Genomic DNA, 23,964 nt, shown 5'->3' on the forward strand with positions numbered 1-23,964 from the left:
CAACTTGTTTTCCATGTCTAGTGCCTGCCCTAATTGACAATGTGATTTTAAACCCTAATCCGCCTTGCTTAGTTGTCATGACCTGCACAAAGCCTAAGGTAACTGACCCAGTGATTACCTTCTTGGCAAAACATTGTATTATCACTGGCCTTACTGAAATTGGCCAATATACAACTGACAACATATAGTTCCTGAAAAGTGGCAACAGCTATGTCAGTAGGAGCAACTGTCTGGATGACTGACTGATATGGCCTTAGTAATGTTGTCCAACATGACATTGCTATGGTGAATTGTGATAGGCTAAAACATTGGAAAACTACAGCCAATGTGTTTTCTGAGGACATGCAGCTGTACTGTACAGTTTAATGACAATAACGTACCCTTGGGTACAATATTCTCCAGGTGAAGTAGTCCCTTGTTTGTGAAGTACTGAAAATGCTATTATCAGTAGAAACAAAATTGCCATTTTACAGATCTGAGGATGGAATGTTAGATCTCTTAACCAAGTAGGTAGACTAGAGAATTCAAAAAGGAAAATGGATAGATTGCTGTTACATATACAGGGACTAACGAAGTGCGATGGCAGGAAGAACAGAACTTTCGGTAAGGTCAGTACACGAGTATAAATATAATATTGAATAGGAGTACTGCAGGAATAGTCTAATCATGAAGGAAATTCACTACTATAGCCAAAGTAGACACGAAGCCACATCTGCCACAATAGTACATATTTATATGGCAACTAGCTCTGCAAATGATGAAGAGATTGAAAAAAATGTATTACAAGATAAAATAAATTATTCAGATAATTATATGGAACAAAAATTTAACTTTGACATGGGATGGGAATTCAATGAAACAAAAAGGACAAGAGAGAAAAGGAATAGGAGGGAGAGTTCTAAAAGGAGTAGCCACTAGGTAGAATCTTGCACTGACAATGATTTAATCTTTTCCAATATTTGGTTTAAAAATAATGAAAGAAGTTTGTCTATATGGAAGAGACATGGAGACACTCAAAGGTTTCAGGTAGACTACATGATGGCAAGACACAGCTCTGATATGAAATTTTAAACTGCAAAACATTTCTAGTGGCAGATGCGAACAGTGACCATAATTTATTAGTTATGAACTTCAGAGTAAAACTGAAGAGATTGCAAAAAAGGAGAAAGGAGCTGTATAAATTCAAACAGCCAGCAGTTGTTTAGAATTTCAAAAGTAGCCCTGTTGGCAACAATTGACTGAAATGAGGAAAAGGAAAACAATAAAGGACAAGTGGTTAGCTATGAGAGATGAAATGGTGAAGCCAGCAGAGGATCAGTAGGGGGAAAGACAAGGCCCTACAGAAATCTGTGGATAATACAAGAGAAACAGAATTTAAGTAATTAAAGGAGAAAATATAATAATCCTGCAAATGAAGCAGGCAAATAACACCTATAAAATGATGTAGACAAGAAATGCAAAGTGGCTAAGCAGCAATGGCTATAGGACTAATGTAATGTGCTAGAAGCATGCATGACTAGGAAGATATTAGAAAATTAGAGACCATGAGGAAAAGAGAAGCAGCTGTATGAATATCGAGAGCTTAGATACACAGCCAGTACTAAGCAAAGAACGGAAAGCTTAAAAAATGTATAGAGGGCCTATATAAGGGAATCAGATTTGAAAACAGTTATATAGAAAGAGAAGAGGAAGTAGATGAAGGTGAAATGGGAGATATTATAGAGATATGGTACTGTGAGAAGAATTTGACAGAGCATTGAGAGACATAAGTTGAAACAAGGCTCCTGGAGTGGACTATATTGTTTCAGAATTATTGAGATCTGTGGGAGAGCTAGCCCTGACAAAATTATGCCACCTGGTGTCCAGGTTATATGATACAGGCAAAATACCTTGAAACTTCAAAAGAAGATAAGTGCTAACCATCTGTTTATTAAGTCATCGTTGCTAAATAACAGAAGAAAGATTACTTACAGAAGAAAAAACTGTTAGAGGCTGATCTCAGGGAAGATCAGTTTGGGTTCTGGAGAAATGCAAGAACACGCAAGGCAATATTAACCCTAGTCAGAAAGTTGAGAAGGGAGTAATACAGGCATACATCCTATCCCCAATGTTATTTAATCTGTACAATGAGGTAGCTGTAAAGGAAACCAAAGAGAAATTTCAAAAGTGGATTAAAATTTGAGGAGGGGTAGTCAAATTTTGAGGTTTGTTGATGTCACTGTAACTTTCGGAGATGGTAAAAGAGTTAGAAGAGCATTTCAACAGAATGGATGATATCTTTCAAAGAAATTACAAGATCAACATCAACAAAAGTAAAACTATTGTTATGGAATTTAATCTAATTAAATCATGTAGTGCTGAGGGAATTAGACTATGAAATGAAACACTGAAAATAGTGAGAGTTCTGCTATTTGGGCAGCAAAATAACTGATGATGGATGAAGAGGATATAAAGTGCCGACTGGCAATAGAAAGAAAAGTATTTTTGAAAAAGGTACGTTTTCTGTCACTGAATATAAATTTAACTGTTAGGAAGTCTTTTCTGAAGGTGTTGCTCTTGAGTGTAACCTTGTAGAGAAGTGTAGATGATCAGCAGTTTAGACAAGAGAAGAATAGAAGTCTTTGTAATGTAGTGCTGCAGACGAATGCTGAAGATTAGATGGATACATCAAGCAACTAATGATTAGGTACTAAATTGAGTAGCGGGAGAAAGAAATTTGTGTGACTAAAAGGAAGATTGGTTGATAGGACACATCCCAGGACATCATAGAATCATCAAATTAGTAATGAAAGTGGGTGGGGTAGGGGGGGGGGGGGAGGCGGCATTGTAGAGGAAGAACAAGGCTTGTGTACAGTAAAGAGGTTCAAATCAATGTAAGTTGTGTTGTTACACACAGATGTAGAGGCATGGACGGGTTAGATTTGCATGGAGAGATGCATCAAATCACTCTCACAACAAAAGACTACAGTAGATCATGTTAACTGTCCTACATGGTTGAAATAAGGTATTCCTCAAATTGTGTCAATTACAAAGGATGATCGAACAAGAACCATAAGAATTATATTGTTTTGTACCTTATAATTGAGGCCCTCATGGGGGGGGGGGGGGGGGGTTGTCTATTTCCGTGCCTTTCATCACTGTGTGCAGTTTCTGTTATTAAAGTACCAATCTTGAACACCACTGAGTCACTGGTTCTGTTACTTCTCCCATCTGTTCTTTTTTCACATTCCATCTATTACGATGGAACAAGTGATGTTCATGTGCAGCCTTCTTCCAACAGTAACCATCATTGTCTGCTATGATGAATGGTGCTCTGGTTAAATGTACCTTAGTTTCAGTTACACAATGAAATACAGCCTCAAATATCATTGTTGTGAAAGCTGTAAATAGTACAGTATAATTTTTGTAGTCTCCAGGTGTAGAAGATATTTTGTCTCATAAATCTCATTTGTTGGCTCTTCTGTTACGGATACTTTGTCTTCTGAAGGTTTCCTTTTTAAACAGAACTAAATAGGCAAAATTCTCTCTCCATGGTGTCTGTGGAAGGAGGCAAATAGTACTAATAACAACAATATTTTCATTCATGCATTCGTACAGATTGTAGTTGGTTATCATTGTACATTACAGTGGAACCTTGCATAGCGAGCTTAATTTGTTCCAGAATCTTACCATTGTATGAAACACTTGTTAAGCGAAACCATTTATTCCATATAAATTAATTTTAAATAAGATAATGTGTTCCACACAGAAAAAGTACTAAAAGTTTTATCTTACTCCTGACATTTATTCAAAGAAAATTATACATGCAGTATTATGCGCTTTATTATGCTTGTCACAGAACTAATTCATTTTTTCCAGGAAGCTACCTATAGTCATTTGTTTCTTCTGATGCTTCAAAACTTGGGGAGCATTATTTTTCAAATAAATTTGTAGTGCACATAGCAGTGGCTGCTTTATTGGGGTGATGATTTTCAGTGCATGATGCAACTGATTCCCGTGCTTTTGGCATTTCTCTTATTGTGCCAGAAGGCTGCTGTTTTGCTGTTTCTTCCTCCTCCTCCTCCAGGCTGTGGTCTTCCATAAGCTCATCTATATCATTGTTATCCACTTCTAGTCCCTTGCTCTTGGCCAAAGACTCAATCTCATTGATTTCAGTCTCCACAGATACTAACTCAAATGCTTCAGAGTCACATTTGACTATGCACTCTGGTGAAAGCTTTTTCCAGGCAGAAGTGAGAGTTCTCTTGGTAACCCCTTCCCACAGCTTTTCGATCATCTTGATGCAGGCAATGATGTAGAAGTGATATTTCCAAAACTCTCTAGAGTGAGATTGGTGGCTTCAGTCAACTTGAAGCAAAGCTCGAAAATTGCTTTAGTGTAGTGCTTCTTAAAATTTAGAAATCTGCTAATCTATAGTCTGGAGTAACAGAGTGTTGTTGGGAGGCAGAAATTCCGTTGATAAATTGAAATTCTTCAAGGAAGTGGTTTTGCAGGCCTGGAGAATGGACAGGAGTGTTGTCCATAACAAGCAACACATGGAGTGGCAGATTCATATTGAGCAAATATTTTTTCACTGAAGGACCAAACACTTCATTGATCCGATCACAAAAAAGGTCACATGTCACTGAACCCTTGTTCTTGGATCTCCACATCACATTTAACCTGCTCTTCTGGATTTTACACTTCTTGAAGGCTTTTGGAGTTTCTGAATGATAAACATGCAGCAGCTTCATTTTCAAATCACCACTTGCATTTGCACAGAATAGTAGTGTAAGAAGGTCATTCATTGGCTTGTGACCCGGCAATGTATTCTCCTCTGCTTTTGTAAAGGTGCACTTCAACATCTGTTTCCAGAATAGACTCATCTCGTCGCAATTAAAAACCTGTTGTGGCAGAAAATGTCAGAATCTACGATCATGCTTCACTGTGCCTAACAATGCTGTGGATGCTGGTTCTTCTCTTAAACTTCTTAAACCACCCACAGCTCCCCTTAAACACTTCGTTGGCCACTGATGATGCTGTCATCTTCTTAACAAGTTCAGCAAAAATTATTCTCGCCTTCTCCCAAATGATTTTCTCATTAAAAGTGTCGCCTTGCAATTGCTTTTCATTTAGCCATATAAGGAGCAACCTTTTGACATCATCCAGAATATGAAACTATTGTTTAGATACTCCCTCTGAAGCATCTATCTCCTTAATTGTGTCCTTGGTCTTGAGGATAGTCCAAGTAGTTGATATAGACCAATTCTATGTGCTTGCTAAATCAGCAATGCTCACAAAACGTTTCCATTTTTCAGTGATTTTATGTTTCATTTCTAAGTAATTTTCTTTCTCTTATGGTTGTCTTCTTGTGGCTTTATCTTCAGGGACATTTCTACGAAGGTTATTAAAATTTGCACAAAAAAATTACCCTCTGTGAACACAAGTTTAGAAAAATGTTCGATCCCAAGTTGCACTAAGGTGGTAGCAGAAAGAGTGCTAAACCCAGATTGCAGTACGTACTAAAGACGTTGTTCATATGCCTCTGCTGAGAGTGAAAGGTGTTCATATTGATAAACATTTTCCCCACTGCATGTGAATGACTGGTGACGTCACACTAAATTGTTCTCATTATGTGAAAACTGCTCATTAAGTGAGCCATTTTTTTAGAGTTTGTTTTGCTAATTATGCGAATTGCATGTTATGAGAGGTACTTGTTACGTAAGGTTCCATTGTAGATTGTGATTTGAGAATCATAAATACAATGTAGATATTTATTTTTATTTTTATGCCTTTCCAAGACCTTGTAATGAAGTGTGCACATGTATTTAGCGTGATACTTATTTCCAGGACCATCATGTTTGTAAAACAGAAGTGGAGTATAACACATCATTAAAATAGGAGAAGTTTGACATACTTAATGATCACATTTAGAGAAACTGTATGTTCAGAATCTTCTCAGTGAATCAGTCTCTGCAGAGCCTCTTTCAATACCTTAAGTGACATGAATTATTTTAACATACTATTGTTTAGAATAACATTAAATTTCGATTATTCTTTATGTTTAATGATGTCATTTATAGCTGTGCTCCAATTATGCATTAACTGCTTGTTAGTAGCAGTGAAGGTGCTTTGATGCTGAGCTTCCCCATACATACTCGTATATTAGTGTAGAATGAATACTGGCATTGCCATTGTTTCTTGAACGGTTCATCACTTGCTGATGCATAATTTTTAAACTAAAAATTGTCAGATTTTTCTAGTCAGCTTTTTCCAAATACTGTTTTTCAGTAAACTAGTTGTTTATAATTTGCAAATTTATAGTTCATTAGCTTTAGATTACAACAGCCACTATTCTTTCTAATATAGATAGACTGACAGGTAGATAAATCCATAGATACATAGATAGATAAATTTTTATACAAATTTGTTTCAGATTAAGAAATTATGCTCTTAAGAGTCTGATGTCTAGTTGAAGCTTAGGTTTTTATGAATTGGCTTAGTTTGAGTTAATTTTTCACATGTTTGTACATTATGAGATAACTATATTAAGACTGTGTCACAGAACTTTTAGAAAATATTTTTATTTTGGTAGACATTATAATTGTGTTATTCAGTCGAAGAGGGCATCTACTGGATTGTGTTTAACAAGGAAAGAATCCTTGCATGCGAAATGCGCCTGTTTTTGATGGTAATAGCTCTCACAAAAATATGCAACACATTTGAAAAGATTTTGTTCTAACTAATGTCTGTTAACAATAATGGAAATTCCTCAGTGGAATAGTATGTAAAATAAGGAAAATGCAACCACTCACCTTTGGACTGATATGTAAATTGTATAACAGGAAACCGTATTCAAATTAGTTCTTGCTATTTTTCCTAGTTAAAGTACACACCTTCACACACTCAACCACACAGACATCCAAATGTAGTCTCCCGCAGCCATGGCGAGGCTGTTTTCTGTTATGTGTTTTAATGCTACACACATCAGTGTGCTATAGGTAAGTGGTTGCATTTCCCTTACTTTACCTAATGTTTAACAAATTACTCAAACCATTTATGTGGCATTTTTGTATGCACTTTGATTGCTTTATTTTCTTCTAAACTTGGTTATATCGTCATATAAAATTGGGTGTGTTAGTTAGATAGGGTAGGGTCATAGACAAAATTCAGTTTGTATGTTACCAGTGACTTACTTAATAAATTTTGCAAGTATCTAATCGTGTAGAATTGTGACATATTCATTAAAGCTAACTTGCAAATGAAAATGTAATCATTAATAACAGAGATATTGTGTGAGCCTTTTAATTTAGTGGTTGTAGTGGCCCTTCCTTGTTGTTGTGGATGTAGGCAGTAGTTGTTATGGCCCGCTATAACCAAGCTGCAGTGCATAGAAGCTGCTGATGGCTGAGTGTAAGCTTTGTATACTGATGCTACGCACTCTTTTTCCCTTTCCCGTCCTTCTGTGTGGCTGTGGTGCACAGAACACTCTTTCACAGGACCTCTACCACCAAAGTTACTCAAGAGTCGGAGTCGTGTTTGCAACTGTCACAAATTACCATGAATTCTACACTGAACTGGATGGCAACAATCAGGGTGTGGAGTGTCTTCGACTGCTTAATGAGATAATTGCAGACTTTGATGAGGTTTGTTTTGTTTTGTTATTTATCTATTACCTTAAAATAATTATTTGCCATAGCTGATACTGTTGCTTTCATTGTTGTGGGTTTTTTTTTTCTTTTTTCTTTTTTTTTTGTTGGTATTAGAATGTAGTGACTCTATTTACAGCTGTGGTAGAAGTAGCAGTAGTGGCGGCAGCAGCAGCGTAACAGGAGCTGTAGTTTCTAAATCTACATCTACATACATACTCCACAAGCTGCCATATGGTACATGATGGAGGGTACTCTTTACCACTACTAGTCATATCCTTTCGTGTTTCACTTGCAAATAGAACGAGGGAGAAATGACTGTCTGTATGCCTCCATGTGATTCCTGATTTCTCATACTTATCTTCGTGGTCGTTATGCAAAATCTATGTTGGTGGCAGTATAATCTTTCTGCACTCAGCTCTCAAGCTCTAGTTCTCTAAATTTTCTCAGTAACATTCCTCAAACAGAACATCACCTTCTGTCCAGGGATTCCAGTTTGAGTTACCAAAGCATCTCCAAAATACTTGCTTGTTGTTTGAACCTACCAGTAACAAATCTAGTAGCCCGCCTCTCAACTGCTTCAGTGTCTTCCTTCAATCTCACGTAGTGTGGATCCCAAAAACTTCAACAGTCCTCAAGCATCTCCTTTGGAGATGAACCACACTTCCCCAAAATTCTCTCAATAAACCGAAGTCAACCACTCCTCTTCTCTAACACAATCCTCACATGCTGTTCCATATCAGTCCTCACATGTTTGTTCCATTTCATATTGCTTCATTCACTATTGGCCAGGAATCTGTTTCCTGAAGAAAAGAAATTTTCAAATGAGATCAATTCTTTACAATAGCAACACACCCTTGTTCTAATCACAGATAACCTTTGAGGAAACTAAATAATGTGGTATACTTGCAGTCTGAACTTGCAAAATGTTTCCAACAGTTTCAAAAAGGACAAAGAAAAAGTAACAACTGAAAACACATTGATACACCATACTCCCCTGAAAAAAATAGACTCATACAAATATGAAAAATAACGGTATTTGAAACATTGGTAGAGAAACCTGGCATTGGTAGATTCAGTTTGAATCAGAGTGTACCAACCTTGGGTCATTACAAATTGTGGCTAATAATATGAAGGTAACTAGTAACCAATAGGCACTTTTTAGCACGAAAATCTTTAAATCTCTCTCCACAAAAACTAATGCTTGTATATAATTAGACTTTAAGAAATGCCGCCATTTGCATTATATAATTAGCAAAATGTTTATAGGTGTGTATGAAATTAATCCACTATCTACTAATTGCAATGAGCATTGTTTTTTCTGCATACTCTGTAAATGTCTTTGGAAAAAAAAGTAGACTTTACACCAGCAAATCCTAGTCTCTCTTATTAAAAAAAAAAAATCATTATATTTGGAAGAGTGTGACTTTAAGAAGAATCATCATCTAATAAGCATTTTTATTGTAGGCAAACATCAGCTAATTACATGATCATGTAGCAAGTTTAAATATGTCTTGTATAAAAGGTACATAGAAGATGAATTATATGTCAGAGTTAACCATATAAATATTAATGGCTAGCTCAGAAATAAAGAAAGAAAAGGGAGTAGGGCAGAGAGAGAGATTTGTGGCACACCATTTACATAAGTAAATACTTGTTTGTACGTAAATACTTCAGAATTTGGAATATCCGGGTGTGAACACATTTTACAGTGCACTAATTCATCTTAATCATCCACTGCACTAGTGAGCACTCTGCTTTATAGCAACTGAAGTTTCCTGGCATCATGTAGCTCAAGTGGACTTGTTGACAAACACTCTGACTCCATGCAACTTGCTGTGGACAGACCAGCGCATTGCACATCCTGTGCAGTCATGATTGGCAGTGCCATACATTGGAAGGCATTTTAATTCTTCATACGATGTGAGCTGACATTCTCTCTCTCCCACAAATGACCTCCGTGTACAGGATGATGTAACTTTGTGCACTGGTACCTCAAGAGTAATAGAAAGAAAACAGCCAACTGTACCAAATAAAAATAAAATCTGTGCTGTCCATGCTGTTGAACACGTAAATAGTAGTCACACGCAAAGTAGTTTGGCACAGCAAAAAGTGGCGATTTTATACACACTATCATTGGTAGGATTCACAACCTGTCTATTTCACACTTACTTATCAAAACACTATACATATCAAGATAACACCAGAAATTTAAAAAAACTTTCTTGTCCTTTTGTTCAGGATATTTTTTATATCCTCTTCCTTGTAGATTTCAAAATATTTTTCTTCATTCAAAATTTATAATTCCACAGAATTCAGGTGAATAAGTCTTGCAATAATGAAATGGTCCCAGACACCATTGATAGAACTTCTTTATTTTATCCTTTACCAATGATGAATTCATCAGAGATCTAACAGTATGTAGTCAACTACTTTATAGATAATTGATTGAACTGGTTTATTTTGTGCTAACTTCCTAGCCTATGGCATATTATTCATTTGTTCCAGTACCACCTTCTGCCTTTCATCTTGTGATAGTTCTTGACGATGATCACAGAAATGAATAGTTTCTTCAAAAATGTATCGGGCTTCTTGCCAAACAACACAGTACAAGGTGATGGTTCCATGCTTTAATGAGCCAAATTATTAACGACGTGTGCAAAGCTTGCTAGTTTGTGTGTTTGATTTCAATTTATTTTGCCACAATATGCTATAAACAATTATCCTAATTCTCTGACAATGCATTCAGCTGGATTTGATACCAGGCAATAGGTTGAAAGATCAAGATGTGCCAGACTTGCTGTTCCAGGGTAAACTAATTCCAAATGTTTGATCAAAAGTGTGGGACATTGTCAGTGAGAAGACATTTACAAAATATTCTTTCTTTAACTTCTTAATGATAATTTTGCTATTCGCTTTACATAGTAGAAAGAATGGAATGCATTTAGAGAACAGTTGTACAGTCACCAGAATCTGTGAAGTTTCATTTAAGTCTTGGAATTCGACGAAAAAAGTCCAATTCAGTTTCATCGATTGATTGAGAAACTTGCACATTAATCCTTTATTTCCTATCATGTATATTTTCATGCACAACTTTTTACAACTTCTCTACTCATTGCAAAATTTTGTCAAAATTACCTGTTCTTCTAATTTCTGTATGCACTTCTTAGGACAGAAATGTTTGTGACTGATAAAATGTATTTGATTAAACTTTTCACCTGTTGTTTAGGGATACGTAGCTTTAAGTATTCTACATTTCAGTTAGATGTTCGATGCAGTATATTGTTATGAATGAGGTGTAATAATATATTCCATGAAGTTTCTGAAATGCAGCCAGATAACTAAGACTTCTTGCCATGATATTTCAGCTGACAATCATTCTGCCATCATAGATGAGTGTTTTTCACTGGAGGTTTCTAGTACTATGAAGTTAAAATTCAGATGTCAAAATTAATAAAATTAAATGTCACTAGATGTGTCATAGGTTGTTAATTTTTTTTATCTCTTTTTTTGCTTCCACCGTGAAGAAATTAATGAAATCACTGGGTCCTATGCCTTGCCTAATTGAGAGCCACCAACACAATTAATAAGATCTTGCACTAAATGTATTTCCCTTGATTCCTTAATAACTGAATCCCAGAAGGATCCTGTCAAGATCAAGAATCCTATGACAAAGTAATCCATGGAATGTTCTGTGGAGATACAATGCTTGGCTATGGATGACTTACTGGGCTGCGATAGGTGAGTGTGGTGATCAAGTTTAACACGTATTTCATGCACTGTGTGCGTTGTCTGACCAATGTAGGCTTTGCACACTGGCAAGGTATTCTGTCGATTCCAGCCTTCTGCAATCTCAGATCATCCTTTGCCAGACTGAGAAGAGCGTACATTTTTGTAGGAGGGCGGGAGATTACTTTGACGTTACGTTCTCTTAAGATTCTACCTAATTTCAACAAAATATTGCCAATTGGAAAGAGCACCCTGCCTTGAACTGCTCCTTCTCCTTTTGATCTTGTGGGTGTAATTACTTCAGATCTTTTCTCGATTTTTGTCTGGGTTTTTCATTTTACCATTTGAAGTATTTCATCAGGTTCCTATCCCATCTCTATAATGCATAGAAATTTTCTAATCTGCTTTTACACCAACTACTCTTATGAAATAATCTTGATTTCCTTTGCACATGGGTCTCAATGCAAACATCCTTTAAGTGTTCTGTAAGATGTGAAAAGCATCAAGCATCATACTTTTTTCAACATGAATGTACTGGATTTCAAAGTCAAATTCTTGTAAAGCAAGAGCCCATCTCGCAATCTTGTTACATATCAGTTTGCACTGAAGCAGGAAGGATAATGGTGAATGACCTGTCTGTACAATGGCATGTTGTCTGAGAAAAAATAGCTGAATCTCTCAGAGCCCCAAGCAATAGTGAGGGCATCATGCTTTCCCACACTAAAAAATTTTGACTTGAAAATGCTGTCATACAATGTTGTTCCTGATCATTTTTAATGACTGTTTTATGTAAACATGCTCCAGCACCAAATTTACTTGCATCCATCCCAGGATAAAATTATTTATGAACATTTGGTGGTTACAATAGCGGAGCTTCTAAGAGCTGCTTCCTTGATCTCTTCAAATTCTTCCTGCTAGCTGGTGTCCACATGGAATTCTTCTTAATTAATTGCAATGAATCATATGATAAGCAGTGTCCTTTAATAAAGCATTGGTAGTATTACAGAAGCCTAGATAGGATTAAAGTTATTTTTTTATAAGCTGGTACCAGGATATTTTGAATTGCTTCTAATCTGTTTGGGTATTGTTCAGTTCCTCTTGGTGGGATGACTTGCCCTGAAAATTATTCCCGCCCCCCCCCCCCCCTTGCAAATTCCAATTTTTGCAGATTGAGCATAACTCTACCCCATTTAAATGTATTCAGAACTTTTTCTGGCATATGTGTGTGCTCTTCCCAATAAGTGGATGCAACCAATATATTATCTGTGTACACTATTACGTTCTCCAAAAACTTCTCCTCAGGGATCTTATCCAGAGCTTAAACAAATTCTTCAGATGAAACATTTAAACCTAACAACAACTGCTTGAAATGATAGTGACATTCATTGTTCAAGAATGTGGTGGATTTTCAGCATGTCTCCTCCAGCTCCAACTGCTAATAACTACTTGTTATATCAAAACTGCTAAGGTAACAAGTGTCATTAAATTTTTGCAAAAGCTTTTCCGTATTTTCTGCCTGCTCTTGCTGGGCAGAAAGTTGCAAGGCTGATAGTTCAGGCATCCAAAAGTCTCTGTCTGAGCCATCCTTTTTGATTACTGTGTGTATCAGATTACAATATTTGTCGTCTGATCCTGTGATTATGTCATCCTCTGCCATATACCTGATCTCCTTTTCTAAAGTTTCTCTTCTGCCTGGCAGTAGTAGATACATAGCGAAAGGTGGTGCAAGATCCATATGACTTAGACACATCTTCTGCCCACCAAGCTCTTTCTTGGAGCATGGTAACAGATGTCATACTCTGAAAGCAAACTGTACAGATAACGCTATAGATACACTTTCATGATAGGCAATGAAAATCTTGTAATGCCATTTGTTAAATTTTGGAGGTGAAGCAAAAAGACCTCTTAAAAAATAATATAACATGATACAGAAAGTTTCTACATGTGTAACTGTACACTAAAAGCCTAGTTATTGACAGAGAAATTCATGCTCTTTCAAATCTCTCTTTGATTATGGAGTTACTGGTTACTGACATTAAGAGTTTTCACAGACAGGAGGAGCTGGCAGGTTTTCAGTGCCTACCCTTTACTTGAGAGCGGGCAGTGCCCAAAGCTAGTAGCGCAAATAAAATGATTTAAAGCAGTCTTGTGAAATAATTTCCTTCATCAAATTTATTGAGACTGTGGGGCCCCACCCAGAATGAATTCATCTTGAACAGTTACTGTGGTTGCAACTTAATTTAACATTGACATCCTTTAAACAGTCCAGATTTATTGGAAAATACCTCTGTGTGGAAATGTTAGACTTCTCGCAATTCTTCTATGTAAGATGTGGAAAATTTACTCAAACTGTCAATTTTTTCCCCCAAATTTTTCACATGGCTTACCAACTTTCTTCTCCTCTCACCATGGACATTTACCATTCATGTAAACTGGCACTTTTATCACATTGTCTACAGTCTTAATAATCGTAACTCCCATACTCATGGAGATCACTTTTTCAATGGATCTGATGAAATTAACTTCCAATTCTTTGTTATTATCACAATGCTTGAACTTCCTCTTCCAAAATCAATTCTACATCGGCATTTTCTCAACCTGTTGTTACCAAAAATCCTGTCCAGAGTTAAACATTCAGTAATCAATGTAGTCATATGAAAGTGTCTTTTTGAAATCTCACACCTAGTGAGCACTTGCCCAGTAACTGCTTGACTTTTATGACCAGTTGCTGCAGTATCACATTCAGAGTTTACGATGCCTGCAATTTTATGAACATCTGCACCAAGTTCAGTCACTGGAATCAGAGCATCATTTATAGTTTGTACTACATTCCTTAGTAGTTCAGTCTTGATGTTTTCCATATCACATTCGATCATTCATACCTTTGGAGACAACCCATTAAATTATTCATGTATTCCAGAGTGGTTCTGTTGGTCCCTCTTTCAAAATAATTTTTTCTCGCCTCACCATTTATATAGTGACTGTCATTGTACATCTCATTATATCTTGGCTGATTATCACTCTGTTGACTGCATGATGGGCAGCAAGGTTATCTTGCCAAGGTGTTTTGCATCACTGAAAATACTGACTGCAATGTGCTGTGTCTTGTTCAGACTCATCTGGTGCTCCCTCATTGTCAATCTTTCGTAAACAGTCAGTGACTCATCAAAATCACCAAATGTACCTGAAGCTAACTGTCTTCATGCTTTTCATGGCCAATATTTTATTAAAGTAATAACCAGGTCATCATCACTGATGGGATGGTCCAGATAACTATTTTAATCCTAATATTTCTGAAGGAAATTCGGTGTTTATCCTCTGGTGCAATCATAGTTGTGTATCAAAATTAATTTTTCTTTGATTCTCCATTGTTTCTCTAGCAACCAATACTTGTGAAAGAATACACTTTCAATGTCTGCAAATATAGTGAATTGATCAGCCACATTGTTTCCCAATGCTCTAGCACCTTCACTCGTGTGTCGTACACAAATATAGATTTTTTTATTTTTTATTTTTATTTTTTTTTATTTAGGACTCATCCTGAATTCATGTGTACCCAATTCTAAATTATTTCATAAAATTAACAGGATTTCATTATTTGTGTGACTCAAATTCCTTAAATTGTCCGTGGCTGACCATGTTATCAGTGATCATCTTCATCCTACAACCTGCATCTCGATTTTATTGCATTGGAGTTCTTACATCTTGTTTGATCAAATTCATGTCATTTGGTGTGTTGCAATTTTTTACATTCTTCATTGTTTCCTCTAATTCCTGTACTTTCGATTCTAAATCAGAGTTTTGTTATTCACACCCAAAACTACAGTAATGACGGAATTTTTATTTTGGTCACACTTATTTTTCACAGGAAATACCTTGTTATTCACTACTGTACTGTCCATTAGAGTTTGTTTTACACTCTTGTGTTAAGAGTTTACTTGAGCCTGTATTTCAATCAGCTTCACTTCTATCTACAGACAATTTGTTGTAACCTCTTGCTTGAGTTCAGATGGCTGTGCATTTATTGATTCACTACATTTTTTTCTTAAACTTACTGAACTGATCCTGCATCTTGTAACAAATATCAATTGCACTTTTTGATTTGATGTTTCGTTCAGATTTGTTCTCAAGATGTGCATGAAATGAAACAGTGTTGTTGGAGCGCAAGGATCGGTTTTCAAAACTGAGCATGACTAACCAGCAGTAACCACATCAATGTACCACACACTCTGCAACAACACTAAGAAATAAACTTATGAAAATGTCAAAAATATTAAATTCAGACATGAAAGAATATGTATGCTCACAGCCTCAAGCCAAATGATGTCCAAAAAGCAGCATTAATCAGTGAAAGGAATTGATTGTGATGTCAAGATCAACAGAACCAGTTGGAAGTAAACACCTGAGCCTTTCAAATGAATGCAGCTTTAATGAGACAAAGATTAAGACTAAAGAAGAAAAGAAACAAAGAAATGAATAAGCTACTATGAACATTTAACAGTACTTATATGCAATAGTTAGCTTAGCACTGGAATCCCTTCATTGTGTTGTCTTTCCCATCTTGCTGTTCTGTTATGTGTGCTATTTTAATTTTCCTGAAATTTTGACATTTGGGTTTGTATTAGTTTCTCCATGTTTCGAGAATTCTGTTGCATTGCAGCTGTATATTGAATTAATGAATAGTTGCTCCAGTTGCTGAGATTTTCCTTATCCCATGACTGGTTTCAGGTTTCATATTCAAGCCATTTTCAGAGCCATTGAAAAACGGCTTAAATATAAAAACTGAAACCAGTGAAGGAACATGTTAGCAATCTGAGCCTCTATTCATTAATTAGGGTTTGTTCTGAACTGTCTGTATCTCTAGCGTATTCTGCATTGTCTTCTGATAAATATTTTTCATAAACTACCCTTGTTCATGCCTTCAGTTCTAATGTTCCCATTGTGATATTTCAATTGTTGACTTACAATTTATGAAGTGAAGTGAACACTACAATAAAATATATTGCCTCATATTGTTTTTAAAAAGCTGGTGTACTTGTATCGTAAGGAACTGTTAAAAATAGTGTGTATTGGAGTGCTACTAGCCAGTACCATTACATTATCACCCATTTTATTCACCCTATCTCATGAATCTTTCAATGCATGTCTTTTACTGGCAAATCAAAACCTACAGGTTGTTTCTGTCTCTCTTCTTCTTCTTTTTTCTTTAACTACTTGATACTACGTATCCTGCATTTCATCAAGGAGGCTCCATTAGATGATGATTTGTTCCAATTCTGATAGACAAAGATCCAAAATTGCATCATTTACTTATGTCATAGCACTTAATTCCTACATCTATATCAGCGTCTACATACACATACCAGAAGGTACCATACTGTACATGCTATAGGTTACCTTACACTGCTGTTAGTCATTTGCTTTCCCTTTCCACTCTCAAATGGAGTGAGGGCAAACCAACTATCCATACACTTCTGTACAAACCTTGATGTCTCTTACCCTGTCTTTTGCGGTTCTTACATGAAATGTATGTTGGTGACACAGTTTGTTCTGCAGTCTGTTGCAAGGGCCAGTGCTCTAAACTTCCTCAATAGTGTTTTGGGTAATATCATGTCTTCCATCCAAAGATGTCAGTATTTCAGGTCTCACCATAGAAGCAAGCAATTACTTAATTCCTCAAATGTGTTAGTGGCACAAATTGGTGATACATTCAGATATGCTGTTCACATGTGATGGTCAGTTTTCAATTTATGCACTAGCATCAGTTAAGGCAATTTTTCATGCAACTGCTGCTGCTCAGCTGCTGCCATCATCATCATTGTTGGAATCTACATCTACATTTACATCTACATAATTACTCTGCAATTCACAATTAAGTATCTGGCAGAGGGTTCATTGAAACATCTTGATGCTATTTCTCAACTGTTCCACTCACGAAGTGTGTGGGCGAAACACACACACTTTAATCTTTCCAGGCAAGCTCTGATTTATTATGCTGACCATTTCTCCTTCTGTTGGTAGGTGCCAACAAAATATTTTTGCAATTGGAGGAGAAAGTTGGTGATTGAAATTTCATGAGATCTTAATGTAATAAAAAAACATTTTTTGTTTTAATAATTGACATCCCAATTTGCATATCATATTGATGGCATTCTCTCCCCTATTTCACAATAATAAAAAATGTGCTGACCTCCTTTGAACTTTTTTCATTTCCTCTGCCAATCTTGTCTGATTTTGATCCCATAGCACATGCAATTCTGCATAAGAGGACAGAGTATACACTGTCTCTTTAGTAGGCCTTTTGCATTTTCGTAGTGTTCTGTCTATAAAGTGGAGCCATTGGTTTGGATTCCCCGCAACATGATATATGTAATCATTAAATCATTCCAGTTTGTTATCTATAATTGCAATCCCTGAGTGTTTATTCAAATTTATAGCCTTCAGATTTGTGTTATTTATCGTACAATCAAAATTTAGCATATTCCTTTTAGAACTCAAAAGGATGGCCTGACATTTTTCATAATTTAGAGTTAACTGCCACTTTTTACACCTGCAGGTATCTTTACAAGATGGTACATGGCAGCATCACCTGCAAACAATCTAAGAGGACTGCCCAGATTATCTTCTAAATTCTTTAGGTAGATCAGGAACAGCAGAAGGCTTGTAACACTTGCTTGGGGAATGGGGAATGCCAGATATTACTTCTGTTTTTCTCAATGACTTCCTGTCAGTTACTATGAACTGTGACCTTTATGACAGGAAATCATGGATCCAGTTACACAACTGATACAATACTCTGTAAGCATGCAATTTGTTTAGAAACTGCTTGTGAGGACAGGTGTCAAAAGCCTTCCAGGAGTCTAAAAACATGGAATCAGTTTGACATCGACTGTCGATAGTATTCATTACTTCGTGAGAATAAAGGGCTAGTTGTCTTTCATAAGAATGGTATTTTCTGAATCTGTGTTGGCTATTCATCAATAAATCGTTTTCTTTGAGGTAATTCATATGGATCTGTAATTCAGTGGATTACCCCATTTCCTTTCTTGGGTATTGGTACTGACATGTGCAACTTTCCGACTTTAGGTACAGTGAATGAGTGTTGTATATGCTAAGTATGGAGTTGTTATATCAGCATACTCTGAAAGGAACCTAATTGGCATACAATCTGGACCAGAAGTCTTGCCTTGATTAAGGGATTTAAGTTGCGTCACTACTCTGAGGATATCTACTTGTAAGTTACTCATGTTGGCAGTTGTTTTTTATTTGAATTCTGGAATATGTCCTCCATCTTCTTTAGTGAAGGAATTTCAGAAAACAATGTTTAGTAACTCTTCTTTAGTGGCATGGTCATCCGTACCATTTCCATCGCTATAACACATTGGAGGTGTTTATTGTGTCTTGCTGCTACTGTATTTTAAACATGACCAGAATTTCTTTGGGTTTTCTGCTAGATTTTGAGACAGCTTCACTGTGGAAACTAATAAAAGTATCTCACATTGTGAAGTTCAGACTAAATTTTGAGCTTCTGTAAAACTTCACCAATTTTGGGGATTATGAGTTCTTCTAAAGTTGGCATTCTTCTTCTGTTGCTTCTCCAACTTCTCACCTGTTTTGTGTACCATGGGGGACAAGTACCACCTCTTATTAATTTATTTGGCATACATCTATCAATTGTCATTGATAGTATTTCTTTGAATTTAAACAACATCCGGTCTATGCTTACACAGCCAGTTTAGAAGAAATCTCTTAGGAATGTATCAAGCAAATTATTATCTTCTTTTTTAAGTAGATGTATTTTGTATTTGTTTTTGGTGGATTTGGATGTTACAGTATTCAGTCCTGCTACAACGACCTTGTGGTCATTAGTCCCTGTATCCATGATGCTCGTCATTTGCTCAGGGTTATTTGGTGCTAAGAGGTCCAATATGTTTATGCAACCATTTATACATTGAGTGGACTCCTGAACTCATTGTTCAAAATCATTTTCAGAGAAAGCAGTCATTACAAATTCTGACAATGTTTTATACCTACCACCAGCTTTGAACAAGTAATTTCAACAACATATTGAGTGTAGATTGAAGCCCCCATCAACTATTATTGTATGAATGGGGTACCTATTTGAAGTAGGACTCAAGTTTCTTTTGAACTGTTCAATAACTGTATCATATCAGTTGAGGGTTTGTAAAAGCAGCCCATAACAATTGCTGATCAACAAAGACTGAGACTGATGTTTCTCTGATGTTTATTACTCCAGTTTAATGTTTACATGATCTTTTTCAAAGTGCTCACCTACTATTTCAATGCACTTTTTCTAGCATCTCTGTCAGGTTTCAAACACATGATGCAGGCCATTCTTGAGAATTGCTTCAGTCTCCTTCAGCACAGTCTTGGAGTTCTGTTAAAATGCCCTGAAGCTTTGCCTGTAGTGGTGGGAATAAAAAAGTCACAAGTAACAAGTTGCAAGATCAGGGCTATGAGGTGGATGTGGTACACAGGTAATGTTGAATTGAGCTAGAGACTGCATCTCTTGATTTGCGACAAGAGGCCGTGCATTTTCATTATGAAGTCACCACCCAGTCTGAAAAAGTTCTGGTCATTTCCTTACATTGTGCTTCCTCAGTTTTAGCCAATACTGCTGCTGCACAGTAATTTAAGAGGGAACTGCATGCTGGTACATCATTCCATGACAGTCAAGAATGTGATCACCATCACTTTCACTGCCGATGGAGCAACTTCCACCTTTTTTGTTGTTGGATAACATAGCAAGTTGCACTCTGTGCTGGGTCATTTTCCTTTGCAATCATGCTGATGTAGTCATAACTCATCACCAGTGATGATCTATTTCAGAAATGAATCTCTGCTCCTCTTGCGTCACCTTCACTGTTTGATATTTGAAATGCAAAGTGCATCGACAAAATTTAGCCTTACTACCAAGCTACTGATAAGAGAGTGCTTCTGCCAGTTGACATTATACAGAAGAACCCACTATTTTCAAGTAGTTATGGTACAGGTAGGAAACTATCATGGAAGCTAAGGGGAAAAAATCATTCAGAGTTTCTGTTGATCAGCACTCACATTAATTTGCTCGGGTGCCAAGTATAATCTCTATCCATAGTAATTCACAGGAACTAGCTACATCAATTCTACCACAAAGTATTGCTTCTGACTGCAATAAACACTCTACCAACATGGTTATATCCTTCGTAAAAATTTCACTGAACTTCTCAGCTTGAACCAACTTACTGTACCTATAACAGTTTGAGCCTCACTGCTTCCTATTAGCGCTTGGAGCTGGAACAGCTATGACAGTTTGCAACTATAATACGAATTGTTTACTGGTCCACCCTCGTCTTGTGTTTGCCGTGCCCCCTGTCAGACTGACTCCCTTTCTGTAGTTTCCAGAGACCCTCTAACCTAAAAATGCCCAGCCCCCTCCACATACGTATTCACTTCCTGTGTGACGTGGACCCTTGACCTATTAAGTAGAATCTGAAAACCCACCACTCTGTGGAGTTAAGGAATCTGCAGCCCACATGGCTGCAGAACTTGACTGAGCCTCTGATTCAGATCCTTTACTCATTTCTGCACTGAAAGTCCATAGTCATTCCTGTCAATGGTGCTACAGATGGTGAGCTCAAGACTGGGAGTCTTGACCACTTCTATGAGCTACCTGATACCAGAGAGAATCTACTCCAATCCAAAGATACACACACATAATTAGTACTGGCGTAAGTCACCACTGCAGTTGCAGAGTGTTCTTCATGGCATTTGGGAGCAGCTTTTCCACATCTGGAATGACTCCTCCCAGTATGCACACAGAGTACATGCTGGATTCCTTCCCCTCCTTGGCAGCCATATTGCTAAGGGTGCCGTCACATGCCTAATATTGGAACTCCTAGCTACCTGTAATCCAACCCTGTAAGACTGCCCAGATTATGCAGGCCAAGAGATTTCCCCTGAAACAGGGCAAGTGTCTGCATCTGGCTCAGGATGTTTATCAGACACAGTCACCACTTGAAATCTGTTTGTTTGATGAATCGGGGAGGCCCTCTGATCAGCCCCCTGTTTTTCACTGCTTGTCACACCTTGGAACAACCTTGCACTCAACCACAGATGAGGGGTCAGCCTCAGTGCAGGCAGTGTCCAGGGTGGCCACAGTAGTGGACCAATCTGGGAACTCGGGGACATGCTAGACGTTCCTCAGATCCCTGCATCTGACCCCCACTGTGATGCCCATTGGCAATAGCCTCAAGCTGTGTGACTGAAGCCACCACCATGATGCCCATTGGCATCAGCGTCAAGCTGTGTGACTGAAGCCAGCACCATCTGGAGCTGTGAGTAGAGCATCATTTGCACCTTCAGTCCAAAGACTTGTTTAATGTAAGCCTCTTCGTCTCTGAATAACTACTGCACCCTCTATCCATTTGAACGTGCTTACTGTAGCCACCTGTAGGTTCTTGTTTCCAATTTTTACTCTCCCGCCCTTCCCTTCATTCCAGTTTGAATATTCCTTTATGTCTCAGGAAGTGTCTTAGCAGTCAATGACTTCTTTTAGTCAATTTGTGCCACAAATTTCTTTTCTCCTCAATTTGACTCCGTAATTCCTCATTGGTTATTTGATCCATCCACGTAATATCCCGTACTATCACTACATTTCAAAAGCTTTTATTCTCTTTTTGTCTGAATAGCTTTAGTCGACATATCACTTCCATACAAGGATATGCTCCAGACAAGTACCTTCAGAAAAGACTTCCTAATATTTCAGTTTATATTAGATGTTAATAAATTCCTCTTTTCTTCACAAATGCTTTTTTAAGTGGTTTATGGCAGATCAGATATAGAGAAATGGAAGCCCAGGTGGTCAATGAAAAGGAAGTTTGGTAAAAGTCGGACATCAGGTAAGGAATGACTTTATTGTTCATATGATGCGTTACAGAATTTATTCATCAGATAATCAGGAGCAATTGCTGCACATAGATAAGGCATTTCAAGTTGTATGGGAAACAAACATTCACAGACTGCCTGTGAATGTTGTTCCTCATACAACTTGAAATGCCTACATGCTGAAGATAGGACATTGAGCCTTAAGAGGTCATTATGGTGTGCTGGTTCTGGAGAGTGGACCAGTATCATCTCCCAAACCAGGAAATCCATTTAAGCATGTTTGCTCTGAGGATTAGAACAGTGGAAACAGCAATCCCTAGGAAGCCCTTGCAAATGAGCTGTCCAGTCCCTGTACGACTGTTGAAATTTTTTTTTTCTCCAGATGAAAGTCTCATGTCAGGTGGCTGCCATGTCTACTTGGATATCAAAATAGTCCAACAAACAGGATTTTAAAGGTCCATGTTGCAAAATATTGGATTTTGATCTCCGCATTGAGCTCCTGCAGGAGGTGATGGATTTATGCTCCTGCGTGGGGGGGGGGGGGGGGGGGGGAGACGACTGTAAGAACTGGACAGGAAGGGAAGATACAACTTACTATACAACAAAGTAAAGACTATGACATGGGATCAAAACAGAGCAGGAAGTGCTACCATGGAAATTTTGAGTAAAGACGAAGAGGTAGTGTACAAAGATCACGACGATGTCCTCCAGAGATGGGAAGAATCTCTAAAAGAGCTATATGACACAGTTCGCAAACCAGAAACTCTGGAACTTGAATCACTCAACAGCGTAAGTGATGATGAGAAAAGACTAACCATCATATTGGAAGAAGTAAAGTCTGCCATAGCTGCAATGAAAAATGGCAAAGCGAAAGGTACAGATACAATATGGGGAGAAATATTAAAATGCTTGAACCAAGATGGAATAAGAGAATTTTTGAGGTTATGTAATAAAATATATGACAGTGTTGAATTGCCTGAGGACTTGCTGACAACAGTAATGATTTCATTACCGAAAAAAACAAGGAACCAAGAAATGCAGTGATCACAGGAGAATCAGCCTCATTTAACATGCAGCCAAAGTGATGTTACGAGTAATTAATAAGAGACTTGAAAAAGTAATGGAGGAGAATCTTGGCGAGGAGCAGTTTGGCTTTAGATTGAATACGGGCACCAGAGATGCAATAGGCCTCGTATAAATCTTGGGAGAAAGGTTTATTGAAAAAGGAAGAGACCTATATATTTGCTTCATCGATATAGAAAAGGCATTTGACAATGTGGCTTCGGACAAGCTGGTGACTATAATGAGGGAAAAGAGAGTGGACTGGAAAACCAGAAGACTTAATCAAAAAGTCTAACTAAAGTGAGAGGAGAAAGTACAAACTGGATTAGACTAGGAAAAGGAGTGAGACCGGCAGGCTGTCTATCACTTACCCTTTTCAACCTCTACTTAGAAAATACGATTGACCAATGCTCATTAGATGACAAAGGAGTAGAAATTGGAGGAAGAAGAGTGGGGTGTTTGAGGTTTGCTGATGACATGGTCCTTCTAGCCACAGGGGAAAAATAATTACGGGATTTAGTGGACACCATTGAAGCTAACGGAAAAAATTATTGAATGAAAATTAACACAAAGAAAAGAAAAGTATTGACACTAGGAGGAAATAAAGACATAAAAATTATGCTTATGGAGAAATATTAGAACAGGGGCAAAATTTTAA

The 23,964-nt window shown here is 37.3% G+C and overlaps 1 protein-coding gene across 1 annotated transcript in view; it reads left to right on the forward strand.

Annotated features, from left to right (window-relative positions):
- LOC126252611 (Ca(2+)/calmodulin-responsive adenylate cyclase) overlaps positions 1-23,964 on the forward strand; it is a 370,372-nt gene that overhangs the window by 257,178 nt on the left and 89,230 nt on the right. Inside the window, exon 18 of the mRNA XM_049953514.1 lies at positions 7,464-7,625. Coding sequence (XP_049809471.1) covers positions 7,464-7,625 — 162 coding nt within the window. The remainder of the gene's footprint in view (positions 1-7,463; positions 7,626-23,964) is intronic.

This window comes from Schistocerca nitens, chromosome 4 (assembly GCF_023898315.1).
Source record: "Schistocerca nitens isolate TAMUIC-IGC-003100 chromosome 4, iqSchNite1.1, whole genome shotgun sequence".
NCBI classification, from domain to species: Eukaryota; Metazoa; Arthropoda; class Insecta; order Orthoptera; family Acrididae; genus Schistocerca; species Schistocerca nitens.